General features: G+C 32.9%; 1 protein-coding gene across 1 annotated transcript; it reads left to right on the top strand.

Annotated features, from left to right (window-relative positions):
* Nucleotides 1-5032: 5032 nt before the first annotated feature.
* On the top strand, nucleotides 5033-5980 carry LOC101709060 (olfactory receptor OR9H1). Its single transcript, XM_004875341.2, has one exon. The coding sequence runs from the start codon at nucleotides 5033-5035 to the stop codon at nucleotides 5978-5980; it is 948 nt and encodes a 315-aa protein (XP_004875398.2).
* Nucleotides 5981-15427: the final 9447 nt, after the last annotated feature.

Below are 15427 nucleotides of genomic sequence, written 5' to 3'. Positions count from 1 at the left end.
AGCTTGAGATTCAGCATCAGATTGTTTAATTGGACTCACTCTGTTTTCTTCATCTAAGTATTCGCTGCTATGAATTTCTCTCATAAGACTGCTTTCATTGTGTCCCATAAATTCCACTATGTTGTATTGTCATTGTCATTTAATTGAAGGAACTGTCTGATTTCTTATTTAATTTCCTTTGTGACCCATTGGTCATTCAGAAGTGTGTTATTCAATTTCCATGGGTTTATGAAATTCTTGTGCTTTCTTTTGCTATTGATCTCCAATTTCATTGCACTATTGTCTGATAATATACAGGGGATAACTTCAGTTCCATTGCCCTTACTTAAATATGTTCTATGAGTGACTATGTGGTCTATTTTGGAGAACAATCTGTGTGCAGCTGAAAAGAATGCATATTCTGATTTTGTGGGTGGAACACTCTGTAAACATCTGTTAAGTTCATTTATTCAAGAGTTTGATTGAGTTCTAGTATTTTGTTATTTTTTGCCTAGTTAATCTATGTATTTGTGACAGTGGGGTATTGAGGTCCCGCACTACTATTGTATTAGTGCTTATATGATTTTTCATGTCTGTTAGTATTTGTTTTATATAGTTGGCCACACTAGTGTTTGGTGCATAGATATTTATGGTTTTCATCTCTTCCTCATGGATTGTTCATTTTACAAGGATGTAGTGTCCTTCTTTGCCTCTCTTAATCAGTATTGGTTTAAAAGCCACATGATCTGCAAAAAGGATAGCTACTCCTGCTTTTTTTCAGGTTCCTGTCATATGGAGTATTGTTTTCCACCCTTTAACTTTCAGCCTATGAATTTTTTTAATTAAGTGTGTTTCTTTTATACAGCATATTGTTGCATCTTGATTCTTGACCCATTCTGCCAGTCTATTTCTTTTGACTGGTAAGTTGAGACCGTTAACATTGATGGTTATAACTGAAAGGTAATGACATAATTTTTATGACTTTTTTTGTTGGATTCTCCCCCTTTGCATTTAATATCTTCTCATGCCTGATGGATTCATTCCACCAGGCTTCCTGGGGTTGTGATCCTCATTGTCTTTTCTTAGGATACTGTCTAAAATTTTTTGGAGTGCTGGTTTGGTATTCTTGAAGTTCCTAAGGTGCTCTTTGTCATGAAAGTATCTTATTTCTCCATCCATTTTGAAAGATAGTTTTGCAGGGTACATCAATCTGGGTTGGAGGCTGTTTTCCTTTAGGGCTTGAAATACATCACTCCAAGCTCTTCTTGCCTTGAGGGTTTGCATTGAGAAGTCTGCTGTGATTCTGATGGACATTTGCTTTGTGATTTGTTTTTTCTTTCTCTAACTGCTTGTAGAATTTTATTCATCTATTGGGTTTCTAGTATCTTAACAATTATATGCCTATGTATAGATTTTTTTGATCAAGGTTAATTGGAGTCCTATATGCCTCACTTATCTGTATGTCAAGTTCTTTTTCCCTCCTTGGGAAGTTTTCTGCCATCACTTCTGTGAACAGTTTTTTTATGTCATCTGCACTCTCTCCTCTTTCTTCATTGACTCTGATGAGTCTTATGTTTTTCTTCTTTGCATCATCTCCCAGCTGCTGGATTGATTTCTTGTGGTCCCTTGCATTTTAAAGAAATTTTTCTTTTCCTGGTCACTAATTGCAATCTTATCTTCTATATCTGAAATTGTGTCCTCACACTGGCTCATTCTGCTGTGTTGACTTTCAATGGAGTTTTTAATCTCCTGGATGTTTGCATCCATTTTATGGATTCCATTTGTTTCCTATGTTGTGATTCTATCATGTTCCTCAGCTCCTCTATTTTTTTATCTGTGTCCTCTCTAGATGTATTAATCATGTCTTGCACTATGGGCACAATCTCTGCTGTTATCTGAGAAATTATTTCTGATTTCATTTTTTCCAGATCCTCTTTTTTTGCTGTTTCAGGGATTCCAGGTGTTTGAATATTAGTGTGTTCTATATTGTTTCCCTTTGAGGTTGCTCTAGGTTATCTGGAAGACTGTTTTTGAGGATTGTTTAAGTGTCTTCTAATTTGAAGGGGGCTGTGCTGCTGGTGTCAGCTCAGCTCACCTCCTTGGCACTGAGGGTGGCTCTGCTCCTCCACACTTGGGGCAGTGGTAGGGCTGTCCAGAAAGCTCACCTCCTTGGTGCTCATGGCAGCTCTAGGGTATTTGGTTTTTAGAAACAGGGTACAAAATACATTTCTCCATCTTTTAATATGATAATCAATAACATTAAATATTAAAAATAAGCAATGAAATGCAACTAAACATCAATGATTTATTGAGGTTTCCTAATTGAAGTCAACATGGGACAGGAAAAAAAAACGTGTAGCACTGTGATTTTCATTCAAGGATTACTGGCCCAGAATCAAGTCACTAAGAACACATTTTCAAAACAATTAAATATTGTAAGTCAGAAGTCATACTGACTTCAGTTTGTACTTCTACTAATGATAAGAGATTATGCATTCTTAGTTCACTGTTTTACTAAAACAGTTTTTATGCCCTTTACTTCAACAGGCCCAAAGGAAAATATTAAGTTAAATTCTACCTTGTCCAGTTATAAAAATGATATACCAAGAAAACTAAAAAGCATGTTTTTACTTATAAAATGGCTACAAACTTTATGGTATGACTATTTGCTCTTGATAGACTCTGTGTTACTTTGATAACCACCATCTTTTATTCTACCACTCCCACTGACCATTACTTGCTCTCTGTATTAACTTTCCTCTAATACCTGCATGATTTATTTAAAACAGAAATAAAAAAGATCTAAAACATGGGTTGTAATCCATTCAAGTAAAATTACTAACTCTCCCTCTGTATATACCATAAATAAACAAGTGTTTATGCTGTGTAAAATTTTGGTTCTCATGTCCTCCAAAGAGCCCTCCAAACTTTCCCAAGGTCTGTTGAGTTTACTAATTAATATTTTTCTCTCATTTTTCTTTCTGCATTATGATGAGAGAGCCCATTAATCTCTAGTGAATATCTTGTAGAGGGATTGCCCACCAGTTTGGCTTCCCTCCCCGTGAGAGAATTTCTCTCAGGATTCACCTCAGGTCTATTTGTTAGCGTAATCAATGAGAAATTGCAGTCAACTAAAACACAATAATAAGATATAAGCTACAAGTTTTTGCTAGTATTTGTTCATGTTGGCAAATTTCAATAATGATCTGAAGATCAAAAAAATACAATCTATAGTTCAAAAAAACTTCCTGTTAAAGGTTTGTCCTTTCTTTTCATGTTTTTGTCTTTTCATGAATGAACTTGAATTGACATCTTATAATGCTTAATAAGATAAGAAGTAATAATAATTCTTGACAACACATCATGTTTAATTTATTTGCCATACTCCTTTCTTTTAAATTGATTTAATTATATTTATTAGCCTTTTTCAATATCCCTATTGATACCGGGGACTTGTTAATTTAAAATATGAATTTAAGAAAAACATGCAGCATTTAAGTTATGAGGCTCTGCCAGAGGTTATTTTCACCATTCCTCTACCTTAAAAACAATTGGTCAGTGTATTTGTTAACCTTTGAATATTTTCAAGAAAGTTGACTATTGAACCTTGACCAACTTGATTCGAATATACTTCCAATGGTCTAAACTGCCTTAAAAACATGTAAAAATTAATGAAACCATTCATAATGATGACAACAGAAAATGCCAAGGGCATTTATAATTTCTGTATAAATTTGAAATTTAATTCATTCACTGTATTAAATTCATAAACATATTAAGGGTAAATTTATATAATCATACAACTACAAAAGACATTTTCATATGATGTAATTTATTGAATTGTTTGACAGTTTTCTTCATTTATGACAGATTATTGACTAGTAAACTAGTGTCTTGCTTAATTTCAAACTCTTAGTCACTTAAATCTGCATTGTGCTGTCTTAATTTCCAAATTCATAAGATTAAAATAAAAATTTCTTTCATTCTCTACTCTTCCACTGTATTTTATTTAAGAATATTCTATAATCAAAAGAGCACATATTTAAAATATAATTAAAACAAATACATATTTCTTCCTTTTATTGTTTTCATTTCTAGCTGTCTTTAAATTTTTCTATATGCCTAATTTTCTGTGCATTTATATACTTCCATTTCTAACTAAATTTCTTTCTAAAAAGAAAAAAACATCTTTGCCCAAGATTTTAGAAATCTCCACTTGCATTTCTATGCTCAAAAACAGGGAAAGGAAGAAAGGAAGTTGGACGATACAAAGGGAAAAAGGTAATAAGGAAGATAAAAGTCTGATTTCGTTGTGTTTAGGAAATATAAGCAAAACAAGTACCATTTTTAGGAATTTAATTGTGCCAGTAAAATTTATGTCCTTATAAAGACAAAAATAACAGAAGAAATAATGATATGAGGTTAATGTGCAAAAGGAAATAGCTTTTGTCAGGATCTGAAGACTTTTTCTAATAATGTAAGAAAAATAGATGTAATGTTATATATTACTTTTATATAACAAATTTTAAAAATAAAAACATTAAAAATGAGACTATCAATTAAACTCGTTTCATGCTAAAATTCTGAAATTATTACATTCAGTAGATTGCATGTTTTTTAACTAGATTATAAAGTCTGTGAGAAATACCTTCTAGTAAGGGTGGACATTTTGAATGGAAATAATCTGACAATAAAGTCAAGAAAAAATGCAAAAACCAAAGCTCTCATTTCCAAGCCTTTTCCTGAAGTCTCCATTTCCACAAAGCACATTTACAGAGTCAATTTGCACTATCTCAGGTTAGTGTCTAGAAAGGCTTACAACTTAAATTTTAGAACTCAAGGTGAATCTCTTGCTTTAAAAATGCACTCTTCAGAAGACTTTTCAAAAATAGTAATCCATTATTTATATTCACTGGTATTTGTAAAAAATGCTGAGAACAATATAATACATTTTCTTCCATGCTTGTTCACCAGTTCTTTTTACTAAAATAAGTATTCTAATCACTTACATCTTTTATCTTTACCATCCTCCAATTCTACCCATATCTCAAGTATGAAGAGGGAGCTGAATAGGAATTACTCAGAGGTGGCTGAATTCATTCTGTTGGGATTTAAAATCCCTCCAAAGCTACAGATCCTCTTATTCTTAGTATTCTTGTTGATCTACATGGTCATTGTAGTGGGAAATGTCAGCATGATAATTGTCATTAAGGTGGACTCTAGACTTCAAACACCCATGTATTTCTTCCTTAGAAACTTGTCTTATTTAGATCTCTGCTATTCCACAGTCATTGCACCCAAAACTTTAGCCAACTTCTTGACCAATGAAAAGAAGATTTCATATAATGGCTGTGCAGCACAATTTTTCTTCTTTGCCTTGTTTGTCACAACTGAAGGCTTTCTTCTGGCTGTAATGGCCTTTGATAGATTCTCAGCCATTTGCTACCCTCTCCTTTATCCTGTGCATATGTCCCCAAAAGTCTGTATTCAGTTGGTAGCTGGATCCTACATCTGTGGATCTATCAATGCCATAGTACAGACCAGCTTCACCTTCACTTTGCGTTTCTGTCAAGAAAATAAACTGGACCACTTCTTCTGTGATGTTCCAGCACTGATCAAGATCTCCTGTGTTGACACCATTGTGAACAAGAGTGTGCTGTTTATTCTCTCTGCTCTTATCATAATCACCACCACAGCTGCAATTCTGGTTTCCTATGCATACATCCTCTCGACTGTCATGAAGATTCCCTCAAACCAAGGCAGGAGTAAGACCTTCTCCACCTGTGGCTCCCATATAGCAGTAGTGAGTTTATTCTATGGAACTGTATTCTTCATGTATGCTCAGCCCAGGGCCATCTCCTCACCAGAGCAAAGCAAGATTGTGGCTGTGTTCTACACTCTTATAATACCAATGCTGAACCCTCTCATATATAGTCTGAGAAACAGAGATGTGAAAGATGCTGTGAAAAGAATATTATGTGGAAAATGGCCCTCTCCATGACATTTATAAAACCATTATAGAGTGGAAAAAGTTTGTTTCCTAAGGGTTCTAGTCACTTTTGTTCTCCTAAAATTATTATGACAAAGACATTTTTCTGTGTGGCAACACATACATTTTTCTGTTTTATAAAATAATAATATAAGGGGCTGGGGATTTAGCTCAGTGGCACTGCGCCTGCCTCCCAAGTGCAAGGTCATGAGTTTGATCCCCAGTACCAAAAAAATAAATAAATAAAAATAAAATAATAATATAAGCTCACACATCATTATTTTATTTACCTAGAATATATGACAGGATATATGTTTTCAATTTTTGATGTGGTAATTATATTTTCATTTTAATTTTGCTTTGGTTATTATATAAACATTAGATATTTACTATATAGTTATTAAAATGATGTCTGTATATATTATTCACAAGGCAGTACAAGGTGAGATGTACTATGCTGATGGAAAAATGGAATGTAATGGTTACCTATGATACTTTTGAGTTAAACTTTTAATGTTTTCCACCGATTCAGGTTTATGTTCTGGGAACTATCATCCATGGAGGTACCACACCAAATAAAGGGAACTCACATAAGACATTCTAGCAATATCATTCTGCTAAGTATTATTTCCCCATTCTCCTCTTAATAAAAAATACTGTATTATATAAGCTTATACATTAAAAAGCCTATACTATACTTTGTTTTCAGCACTACTTTTGAAATGAGGAAACTGAAATACCAGGATCCTAAGTAATTTACTTGGTGGAGTCCAACTCAATCTTAGTATGGTTGCAGAATTCTATTATCCAAATATATATTCCAGTGTCTATGGAATAGTCTGGAAGTGTAATTGCACAACCATTCTTAAATAGAGATGTTGACATAGGATCATTTATGGAACATAAAATTGACCATTCTGCCATTATTGGTGTAAATACTATCATTTTATTTTCTTTTAACATTTTAATTTTAATATAAAGCAATAGAATATTTGTATGTAATTTTATTTATTGGTCTTTTAGAATGTATTACATATATTACCCACTCATAATAAGATATTTTATATAATATGTTAACTTTTTATACATTATATTTAAATTTTAGAACTCAAGGTGAATCTCTTGCTTTAAAAATGCACTCAAAGTGATAAACACTGTTTCGGTGCATCCATGTAAGGTCAAGACAGAAAGTTAGTTTTTTCATTTTCATTTTCCTAATTTCATGTCATAGTCCTTTCATTTTTAACTGGTGTTAATGATTGGATTTAAGCAGAAGGGGAAATGCTGAACCCTCAAGTCTTCATGGCATCCCTATTCTCGTTCAATCTGACACTCAATATAAAGTGATTCATGTTTTTAATTTGTATTGTTACTTCAGGCAAAAAAGTCTCACACATAATTCATGATAGGACAGACAATAAGGCTAAAGCAAAATCAAGAAATTATTAGCCTCCTCGATATTTAATCAATGGGACTCAAAGTATAACAAAATTCCTTATAAATAATAATTTACTCTTTTTTATTTAGTTTATTGTTGTGATTATATAGTACATATTTATAAATACTAGATCCTTTTTCATATTGTTTTTATTCCATTGATTTACATATATAATTGATAAATGTACATATTTATGAGATAAAGTATTTTTAATTTTTTAATTGATGTAATAATCATATTTACAGTGTAAAATGTGATAATCATGGTAATTAGCATTTTTTTCTTTTTAAACATTTAACATTTCTTTGTGTTGGGAAGCTTTGAACTCCTCTCTTCTGGAGCTTTATAAAATATGTAGTCATGCTACATTGCTGTAGAACATTAGAATTTTTTTCTCCTATCTAACTGTATATTGTTACCCATCCTTCAACATCTCCTAACTCCACCCTCTCCCCTTTCTAGCTCACTAGTGACCACTAATTTACTCAACATATGAGTGAGAACATGTGGGATTGTTCTTCTGTGCCTCATTTATTTCACTTAGTATAGTATCTTACAGTTCTATCCATAGTTCTATAAATGACAAGATTTAAATCTTTGATTTCATTTCCCATGGATATATACTCAATACAGAGCTGAATCATCTGATAGTTCTATTTTTAGCTTTTTTGAGGAAATCTCATCCTGTTTCCATATTAAGTATACTAAGTTATATTCCCACCAGAACTGTGTAAGATTTCCCTTTCTCTGTATCCTCACTAGCATTTCTTATTTTTCACCTTTTTTATTATAGCCATTCTAACTGGATACTTCTTTTTATTCTGTTATCGCATGTTTGTTGCATGTTAGGATTTAATTCCTGACAGGGCTACAACTTTTTTAAAAATCTCTTAGTTAATATTACTCAATACTTTCAAATTTATTTTGAATTTAAAATAATTTGCATTTTAGCAGAATTGCATTTAGTGCATATTTGAGCTATTAATAATACCTATTTATAAGAACAGATTGTATTCAAGTCATTGATAGCAGATCAAGTTTAAGGAGTGTGTTATTGCTATAGACAGATTTTGAGAAGTCCTTGAATTATTTCAAGATTGAATGAAAACTATTGGTCTAACTTCATTCAGTAATCGTGAAAATACCATAAATTAAGTATTTAGCACAAGAAAATATTCAAGGTAATTCATTCTTACCATTTTCACCATCATCTTTGTACTTGTTTTATCAATGTCATACAGTTTCTGTATTTGGGAGCCATAAAATTTTTACAAAACATACTTCTATTCATACTTTTATATTTATTGTAGTTGTGACTAAAATATTTATTAGCTTATGTTTTCTAATGAATAACCCTAATACATAGAAAACATTGAAAAATGCTATGTATCCATTTTATGTTTAAATTACTAAACTTTTTTTTAAGATTTTCATATTTTATTGGTACATTTTAAGTACACAATATAATGATATTCATCATTGGAAATTTGCGCCTTTACATAATCTCTCTTGGTTCTTATTTTCCCCCTTCCCCTGCCCTCCCTTCAACCCCTACATCCCTCCCTATTTACAAAGACTTTGTTTCCATTTTCTCATATTGATTCCATTCCCTTCTTTCCTTTCCCCTAGTCCTCCCACTTCCCCTTCCCCTTTGCCTCTTTTCTTCCTGTTTCACATTATCCATTATACCTTTTAGTCCTTATTTACACTTTCAGTTTCTCACACTAGGGAAAATATTCAGTATTTACAAGTTTGCCCTATTTATTTCACTTAAAGAGTATTGCCTCAATGTGCATCCATTTAGCTAAAAATGTCTCTAGTTTTTCATTTTTTATGGCTGAGTAGTACTCCATTTTATTAAAAAATCCACATTTTCTTTATCCAGTCTCCAGTTGATGGGCAATTGGGCTGTTTCCAAGTTTTAGCTATAACAAACTATGCTGCTATAAATATGGGCAAGCATATATCACTGTGGTATGATGCTTTTAATTCTTTGGGGAAGATACTCAGCAGGGGAATAGCTGGGTCAAATGGGACTTCCAGTCCTAGTTCTTTGAGGTCTCTCCATACTGATTTCCACAGTGGTTGCACCAATCTACACTCCCACCAGCAGTGGAGCAGGGTTCCTCTTTCCCCATAGCCTCACCAGCATTTGTTATTGGTTGATTTCTTGAGAGCAGCCATTCTTTCTGGGGTAAGGCGGAATCTCAGTGTTGTTTTCATTTGCATCTCTCAAATGACCAGTGATGTTGAACTTTTTTTCATATGTTTATTTGCTATTTCTACTCCTTTGAGAAATGTCCGTTCATTTCAGATGCCCATTTTTGGATTGGGTCTTTATATATGGGAGGTCTGACTTTTTAAGTTCTTTATAGATTCTAAATAATAGACCTTTGTCTACTTGCAGTGGTACCTTGGCCTGGAAGCCTCCTTCTCTGTGCTGGGAGCCGTGGTACATTAGCCCAGAAGCCTTCTCCTCTGTGCTGTGAGAGGTGGCACACTGACCCAGAAGCCTCCTCCTCTGTGCTTAAATTACTAAACTTTCAATCCATTTTTAAGATTTTTTAATTAATTGTAAGATTTAAAGACTATCCAATGAAGAGTCAATTTTGAATTTTTTTATCTACACTGAAAATACTTCCTACACAAGTTAGGCACTACATGAAGTACATATATATTTCTTTCATCCTCAAATCACATTTATGGTGAAGGCAATATTGTATTAGGTGTATAATTTAAATTGATATAATTTGCAATTTTATCTTAGAAAGATTGCCATGTGCTGGGCCTGAGCTGGAGTACAGAAGTTATTCACAGTAAAACCCATCCAGATAAAAATTATGCGACATAGGTTCATGAAAGTTTTGTTCTCTGTGGTTTTAACATTGTAAATGAATTTGTTGTCTCAAATGTATTCAAATTTTTATTCAAATCCCTCCAGTTTCATTAACTTTTTGCACTTTTGATATTTCAAAAGCTGAATGTGTAATGTATTGTTTTGGCTTTTTTAGTCATTTTTTTCTGTTATAATTTGTGCTGTATATATAACTGAATGTATGTCATTCAATTACATATATATATATTTTTTTTCACTGTACATGCGTTTCCTAATCATTTTGATGAATCCATTTCCTGAATTGTTTTAATATCAAATGGCTTGGCTTATTTCTTTTCTTTTTTTTTCTTTTTTTTTTGATACCGGGGATCGAACTCGGGACCTTGCACTTGCAAGGCAGGCAGTAGAACCACTGAGCTAAATCCCTGGCCTGACTTGGCTTATTTCTTAAACTTTATGTAGTCTATTTTATTAAAATTGAGTTTTAGCTTTCTTATATAGTGTTTTATAGCTATTTTATCCCTGTTTAAAACGCAGCCTCCTTACCTTTTCCCACATCCATATAACAGAGACCCTATTCTTAAATGAGAGGGATATATCTCATTATATGAATTGTAATCTTTTTTTTTTTTTTCGTACTGGGGATTGAACTCGGGTCCTTGCGCTTGCGCAGCAGGCAGGAAAACTACTGAGCTAAATCCCAGGCCCTGTAATCTATTATTTTCTTCATTATTATCCTTTTTAATATGTAGATCTTTGTTTCTTTTTGTATATTACTATTATAATAGTCATAATTTTGCTACCTAATCTTTGAAACACAATATCACTTGTGTTTACAGAAATTTATCCTCCCTTTATATCTCTTTAACTTCTCCCATTTATCCTGAGAAAATTGATTTGAAAATTTGACCTACAAACATTTAGAACCACTGAAGACAGTATTATAACTTTTACTTCAATTGGCAAACGATTTAGAAAACTCAAGAGGAGAAGGAAAGTTTATTATATTTACCTACAATAAATATATAACCTATCATTTATCTTATTGTGTTTTGATTTTTCAACTTTCTTGTATAATGTTGTATGCCTGTTACATTTTATTAAAAAACTTTATTTCTGCCAATAGAAACATAATTCTCTCAAAATGGGGATAATATGTCTCATTTACATTCATTGTTACAATCTCTTCTTTTTATCTATCTTTGTCATCTGTAGCATTTTCTTGTTCTGTGTTCCTTTTAATGTTTGTTGTTTATATGTTGTTACTGAGAAGATATTTTTTTCAATCCTAATCTTTGAAATATAAGCCTGTATTACATTATCCGTGTGTTTGCATTTAACAGATAAGTGTCATATTTTTACCCTTCAACTCATATTTTATGAATAATTTTCAAGGCTTGCAAAATTACGTCTTTTGGATGTCCTCTGGGTGGAAACAAATAATGTGACATGTAATAAAATTTTCTCCAGAAAGTACTTTATCATTTAAAAGATAAGAAATATGAAATCCTCACAACTGTATGGATTCTTTAAGATTTATATCTGTAAAGATTAGAAAGGGATCTGGGGAAGGAGAGAGAGGGTAGGGTGGAGACAAAGTGAGTAAAAGTGATCAGGATTATCTGCATCAGTCCTCTAAGCTGAATGTGATCGCTAAAGATCACAAACATATGCCAATAAAAGTTTAATAAAAAATAAAAAGACACATACTGTATATGTCCATATACAGAAAAAATTGCATAGTTTAATCCTTAAAAGTCTAACATTCAATGGGCTCATATATTCCTCTATGATCTTGTATCCTTTTTATTGTAGTTTTCTAGTGTCATTTTTAAAATTTTTTGTTTCCTATAATATCAAGTGAATGCCTCTATAACAGAAACTATGTCTTGTTCTTTTTTCCATATGTTTATAGTCTCTTTCTGATTCATTTAAAATGTCTTTCCATTAAACACATTAATATTTGTAATAAAAAAGGAGAGAGAAACTATAAAATATGACCAAATTGAAAAATAAAACTGCTACAAAATTTAAAAGGTAAAGTTAAAAACTCAACACTGTAATATGAAGTTTAAATTAAAGTTGAAAAATTAAATACAGAGGAACCTTAACAGAAGAAAGAACTAAGATATTTGCAGAAGCCCAGATAAAAAAGCCAGAGATAGATCACATGACATCAAAGTGTAAGATGTTGGTGACAGTGTGAGAGTTGATAGCATGCTCAATTGAAAAAACAGAATTAAAGAGACTAAGTCAGTGAAACAATCTCAAAGAGAATCCACAGGAAAAAAATGTATAAGAACATACCATAGTGGCAGTGTATAAAACCAAAGACAAAGAAAAGCAGCTGGAGGGAAGAAAAAAATGAAGATAATAAGTTTGTCCTCAAAGCAAAACTCAGACTGATTGCTGAGCTCTCAACAACAAGTAAATGAGAAAACAGGGATATGAAAGAATTAATGTCCATGATAAAATAGATGAACATCTAATATTCTATATCCAGGAGGGAGAAAGACCCTTGAGTATCAAGAAAATAAACAAGCAAAAAGTTGATTTCAAGTAAATAAATGCTGTAAATTTTTATATCCAAATATCTTTCTAATGGGAAAAAAATTGGATCATGAAAAAATGGAAACAAAGTCTTTGTAAATAGGGAGGGGGGGAAGGGTTAGAGGGAGGGCAGGGGAACCGGGAAAAAAATAAGAACCAAGTTTTATTATGTAAAGGTACAAATTCCCAGTGATGAATGTCATCATATTTATACCTGAAATATACCAATAAACTTAATGAAGAAAAGAAAAGAAAAGAAAAAATGGGATCAGAAGGGATTTTACCCTAAACAGCAAGAATAAATACTTTGTTGGGCCAGGGATTTAGCTCAGTGGTTCTGTCGCCTGCTTTGCAAGCACAAGGTCCCAAGTTCAATCCCCGGTACCAAAATAATAAACAAAATACTTTGTTAAAAATAATGACATATGTTTATTAAAATATGCTGAATCATAGGGTAACTTAAAAAATGACAAATCATGTCAAAGTTCCAATCAGCATATAATATGCCAAATTGACCTACATCCTTGCCAAGAGCTATTACCAATTATACTCCTAAAAATTTTGCACAAGGTCATGACATTGGGTTATTTCACTGTGGACTGACATTGCATTTTCCTGATTTTCTCATTTGCTTTTTCTGTTTTTATTGGCATGATACAGTGAGTTTTATTTTTTCTACTATTGTGAATTATGTTAACATTTCTGAATATTAAATCAAATTTTCATTCTTTTTATTCATTAAGTTTATTGGTAATACATTTTAGGTATACAATATGATGGCATTCATCATTGGAAATGTGCACCTTTACATATCTCTTGGTTCTTATTTTTTCCCCCTTCCCCTGCCCTCCCTTAACCCCTCTACCCCTCCCTATTTACAAAGACTGTTTCTGTTTCTTCCTTTTCTCGTATTTATTCCTTTCCTTTCTTTCCTTTCCCCTCCCCCTCTCATTTCCCCTTCCCCTTTGGACCCTTCCTATTTCATATTATCTGTTATACATTTTGATCCTTATTTACACTTTTAGTTTCTCACCCCAGAAAAACTATTCAAATTTGTATTCTTGAAATAGAATCAACTTCCTTGAAATGTACTGTGCTCTCTACACACTGATTAATGCAATTTCCCAATGTTTTACATTCTTTCTGTAATATGATTTAAAAGCATTCAAAATATTCTCTTCCTAACAGGATCTCATTGCCATGAAATGAAAGGTGTGACAGAGGATGTGCAGAACTGCTCAAGATTTTAGGGGGACTCTGTTCCAGAGGAAACCCTGGTCTCACTGGCAGTTTGCTGCCACCCTGTCGCCATTCTCTGCTACATTTAAATGTAAGGTGAAAACAATGGGACTGTCACAGAATGGAAACTTCAACTGACGAATACAAACCATTTCCTATTTCCCTGACTTCCATCCTCATCACATTATCCTGAGCAAAGGCATTTGGTTAGAAATATCTGGACTTTTGTGGTCTTCCTTTATCTCCTTTTTTCCAAAAATAAAGTTATTGACTGTACTGTTTTTCTTCTCTTTTTTGACTTTTTCCTCACAAAACACAAGTTTTTATAAGATCTTGCTCCCTGATCCAGGCAACAGATGACCAAAAGATGAAATGTATTGACCAGTTACATTGTATCTGAATCTGTCAGGTGGCATCTTGATTCTTAGGATCATTTCTCTTAGCTTTCAGCATTTTCTATTCCATCCTAAAGAGCCTCCATTGATTCCATGCCTTGAATGATTTTGGTATTCATCCTTCCTGGATCAGTAGCAACAATTCCTAAATACCTTCTTTCCTCAATAGGAATCATCATTTCAGAAATCAGGCATGTACTTTCTCAATTTTTTAAAATTTAATGTCTGATTATTCTGAGTCTGGGAGTCTCCAGTCTTTTCACAGTTGTTGATTCTCTTCTCTGGACAGTAGAGCTAAAATGGTCATCTTTGGGAGACTCTATACTGTCACTGTCATGCTTTTGGGAGAAAGGCTGCCTGGGTGCTTCAAAAACTGTCTTCAAATCAACTGAAGCATCTTTTGAACACTTCCACTACTCGTAAGGTCGTCTCTGCAGATGACTAGGCACTGTTCTAGTTCTACTAAAATTGTTTTGCCCCAATGCATTATGACATTTTTCTTTCATATACAGCCTCTATTACCGTTCCAAAGGTCTGATAGGTTCACTAATTTTTTCTTTCCTTCTTTTTTTTCTTTTTGCATTATGACTCAAAATAGCCTACTGATGAGAAAGACTTGTAACCTCCAGTGAATATCTAGAGAGATTACTCACCAATTTGTTTACCCTCCCCATGAGAGAATTTCTCTCAGGACTTGTCCTAGGTCTGTTATCTTAATCAACAAAAGATACAATAAACTAAGATACAATAATAAAAGAGATGTGATTTTGTTGCCGTACAGTATTTGTTCTTGTTAGCAGCTGTGAGTCATAATATGAACAACGTGAAAATGCAGTCTGCATTGTGGAAGAACTTCCTCTTAATAAAAATTTTGCTTTTTATATTTTTGTCTCTTCATCAATATACTTCAATTCACATATAGTACAGTGTTTACTGAGATAAGAAATACTTGGGCCAGGGATTTAGCTCAGTGGCACTGTGCCTGCCTTGCAAGCACAAGG

This window comes from Heterocephalus glaber, unplaced genomic scaffold, assembly GCF_053883595.1.
Source record: "Heterocephalus glaber isolate CG9 unplaced genomic scaffold, H.glaber_assembly_v1.0 deba00001569, whole genome shotgun sequence".
In the NCBI taxonomy this organism is placed as follows: Eukaryota; Metazoa; Chordata; class Mammalia; order Rodentia; family Bathyergidae; genus Heterocephalus; species Heterocephalus glaber.
Note: the sequence above shows the minus strand (reverse complement) of the source record. Positions and strands in the feature narration are given on the sequence as shown.

What these genes read in the sequence shown, in the direction of transcription:
- LOC101709060 (XM_004875341.2), top strand. Translation starts at nt 5,033, where the DNA reads ATGAAGAGGGAGCTGAATAGGAATTACTCAGAGGTGGCTGAATTCATT.